Source organism: Penaeus chinensis, chromosome 6 (genome assembly GCF_019202785.1).
Source record: "Penaeus chinensis breed Huanghai No. 1 chromosome 6, ASM1920278v2, whole genome shotgun sequence".
NCBI lineage: Eukaryota > Metazoa > Arthropoda > Malacostraca > Decapoda > Penaeidae > Penaeus > Penaeus chinensis.
In genome coordinates, this window is record NC_061824.1 from 21,488,361 (window position 1) to 21,492,910 (window position 4,550).

A 4,550-nucleotide genomic window follows, 5' to 3' on the forward strand; every position below is an offset into this window, starting at 1 on the left:
TCGCTTCTAAATCCGCACTAGGCCTAAATTCACTGATATATTCACACTATTCGATATATTAATTGAACACACACCAGACACAGTGAACGTAACCTTCCACGGGCACTGCTCGTTGAGAACTGACGGCTGTTCTTCGTGCGAGCCGCACTCCCTCGCGGCCGCGCTCTTACCTCGCCTCCCCGCGCCTCCCCCAAAGACCAACTCCCATTTTCCCCCAATTTGGACTTGATAACTTCTCCAGGACCAATGAAAATGATCTCATAAGATCTCCAACGCATCAGCGAGAGTCAGTGTGGAGAAAACGATCGTTAGTCTTGGAAGACGTAGTTTTGGCTATTACTGTTGAAACTATGACCTCAAACAACACAAAGAGATGTAAACGCCCATCGTTTCAGGGAAAGAAATATAAACTGTTTAATGGCTGATGACGTCACATGAAGTCTGAAAGGGCAGAGGAGGACTCGCCCTACAACCCAACCGGCGAACAGTGAACATGTGGTTTCAGCCGGCCTCTTTGGCGATTTTCAACGAGCGTGCATGAGTGTGTACAGCGGGCGTGCGTGTATCCTTCGCTTTTCCCCCGGTCTCTAGCCCACGCCTTTTTGCGGATTATACATAAATCGCCATAGGCTCTCTAGTCGAAAGAGCGTTCTCTTACACAGTAATTACCACAAAGCAACGAATATTCAGCCTAAAAGTGGAAGGAAGTCGGCGGTGTGGTGGCGGGAGCGGCCGGCCATCCACCTGAAGCGTCGTGGCCCGAGGCGCATCCGTCGACCGAGCCGCCCGCCCGCCTCACAGCCTTTGTTACTCGCCAGTTACTACTAATCAATCCGAACGGGGAGACCGGCCGTGGATTAGCGGATCTTCTCAAATAAACCGGGTAGATCAGCTGATAGCGCGGGCACGTGGCATGGTCACAAAACGGCTTGTATCACATGAGGTGGCGGGAGGTGAAGGAGGGGGGTTGTGGGATCAAAGGATGATGAAATGAAAATGTTGATTTGCATATCGATACTATCACAGTTTTCAGGGTGGATCAAGTGATTACGGGGGAATGTGATGTGTATTGAGACCCTTATCGTTAAGGGAGGGAAACTGAAAAAAACAACAATGAAAATAATATAAAATTGGACCCTCCTATGATCAGCGAAGGGGAATAAAGAGTGCAATTGTGGTGTAAGACTTAGCACTGCAAAATACGCACAAGAAATATGTATTGCATATAAATTCAAATACATGATTCAAAAAAGTATAACATAATTATTAATAAAATTTAATCGGGAAAGTTCAACTTCCAGTCGATTTATACTCTCATATTATCCCTCATCATTAGGTGGAGTTGCCAATGCACGGATTTGTGGCCGGTTACCCATAAACTATCTCATTCAACCCGTTAGACTAATACCATCACCACCACCTCCACCACCACCTACACCTCCACCTCCATCTCCACCTCCACCACCACCTCCACCACCATCACTACCTCCACCACCACCTCCACCACTACCACCTCCACCACCACCTCCACCACCACCTCCACCACCACCTCCACCTCCACCACCCCCTCCTCCACCCCCACCTCCACTACCACCATCTCCATCACCACCTCCACCACCACCTCCATCTCCACCTGCACCACCACCTCCAACACCACCACCTCCACCACCACCTCCACCTCCACCACCACCACCACCTCCACCACCACCACCACCTCCACCACCTCCACCACCACCACCACCACCACCACCACCTCCAACTCCACCACCTTCACTACCACCTCCACCACCTCCACCTCCACCACTACCACCAACACCTCCCACTACTATATCACTACTACGATTGCTATTATTATTACTACAACTGCTACTGGTACCCTTACTACTATTACGACTGCTACTACTACTACCAATTTTTTTACTACAACTTCTTCTACCACTTCACCATTACCTAATACTACTATTATTATAACTACTACTACGATTACTACTATTAATACTACTACTGTTACTATTACTATTATTACTACTAGTATACTATTCCTTATATACTACTTCCACTACCACTAAAACTACCATCATTACCATCACCATCACTACTTACCACCGCTTCCAATACCACCATTACGACCACCAACACTACCACCATTACCTCCACCACCACCACCATTACCTCCACCACCACCATTACCTCCACCACCACCATTAACTCCACCACCACCATTACCTCCACCACCATTACCTCCACCACCACCATTAACTCCACCACCACCATTACCTCCACCACCACCATTACCTCTACCACCATTACGTCTACCACCACCATTACCTCCATCACCACCATTACCTCCACCACCACTACCATTACCTCCACCACTACCACCATTACCTCCACCACTACCACCATTACCTCCACCTCCACCACCATTACCTCCACCACCACCACCATTACCTCCCCTACCATTACCTCCACCATCACCATTACCTCCACCACCACCACCATTACCTCCACCACCACCACCATTACCTCCACCACCACTACCATTACCTCCACCACCACTACCATTACCTCCACCACTACCATTACCTCCACCACCACCATTACTTCCACCACCACCATTACCTCCACCACCACCACCATTACCTCCACCACCACTACCATTACCTCCACCACCACTACCATTACCTCCACCACCATTACCTCCACCACCACCATTACCTCCACCACCACCACCATTACCTCCACCACCACTACCATTACCTCCACCACCACCATTACCTCCACCACCATTACCTCCACCTTCACCATTACCTCTACCACCATTTCCTCCACCACCATTACCTCCACCACCACTACCACTACCTCCACCACCACTACCATTACCTCCACCACCACCATTACCTCCACCACCACCACCATTACCTCCACAACCACCACCATTACCTCCACCACCACCATTACCTCCACCACCACCACCGTTACCTCCACCACCATTACCTCCACCATCACCATTACCTCCACCACCACCACCATTACCTCCACCACCACCACCATTACCTCCACCACCACTACCATTACCTCCACCACCACTACCATTACCTCCACCACTACCATTACCTCCACCACCACCATTACCTCCACCACCACCATTACCTCCACCACCACCACCGTTACCTCCACCACCACCACCATTACCTCCACCACCACCACCGTTACCTCCACCACCACTACCATTACCTCCACCACCACTACCATTACCTCCACCACTACCATTACCTCCACCACCACCATTACCTCCACCACCACCATTACCTCCACCACCACCACTACCTCCACCACCACCACCACCATTACCTCCACCACCATTACCTCCACCACCACCACCATTACCTCCACCACCACCACCATTACCTCCACCACCACCACCATTACCTCCACCACCACTACCATTACCTCCACCACCACCACCATTACCTCCACCACCACCACCATTACCTCCACCACCACCACTATTACCTCCACCACCACCACCATTACCTCCACCACCACCACCATTACCTCCACCACCACCATCATTACCTCCACCACCACCACTATTACCTCCACCACCACCATCATTACCTCCACCACCACCACCATTACCTCCACCACCACCACCATTACCTCCACCACCACCACCATTACCTCCACCACCACCACCATTACCTCCACCACCACCACCATTACCTCCACCACCACCACCGTTACCTCCACCACCACTACCATTACCTCCACCACCACTACCATTACCTCCACCACTACCATTACCTCCACCACCACCATTACCTCCACCACCACCATTACCTCCACCACCACCACCATTAACTCCACCACCACCACCACTACCTCCACCACCACCACCACCATTACCTCCACCACCATTACCTCCACCACCACCACCATTACCTCCACCACCATTACCTCCACCACCACCACCATTACCTCCACCACCACTACCATTACCTCCACCACCACCACCATTACCTCCACCACCACCACCATTACCTCCACCACCACCACTATTACCTCCACCACCACCACCATTACCTCCACCACCACCACCATTACCTCCACCACCACCACCATTACCTCCACCACCACCACTATTACCTCCACCACCACCACCATTACCTCCACCACCACCACCATTACCTCCACCACCACCATCATTACCTCCACCACCACCACTATTACCTCCACCACCACCACCATTACCTCCACCACCACCACCATTACCTCCACCACCACCATTACCTCCACCACCACCACCATTACCTCCACCACCACCACCATTACCTCCACCACCACCATCATTACCTCCACCACCACTATTACCTCCACCACCACCATTACCTCCACCACCACCATTACCTCCACCACCACCACCATTACCTCCACCACCACCACCATTACCTCCACCACCACCACCATTACCTCCACCACCACCATCATTACCTCCACCACCACCACTATTACCTCCACCACCACCATCATTACCTCCACCACCACCA

The 4,550-nt window shown here is 51.6% G+C and overlaps 1 protein-coding gene across 1 annotated transcript; it reads left to right on the forward strand.

Moving 5' to 3' along the window:
• Positions 1-2,269: 2,269 nt before the first annotated feature.
• LOC125026355 (mucin-2-like) lies at positions 2,270-4,198 on the forward strand (the record flags this gene model as incomplete). The annotated part of the gene is made up of 1 exon (XM_047614746.1): positions 2,270-4,198. A coding segment is annotated over one exon (1,929 nt), but the record flags the coding sequence as incomplete, so codon positions are not given.
• Between the last annotated feature and the right edge of the window lie 352 nt (positions 4,199-4,550).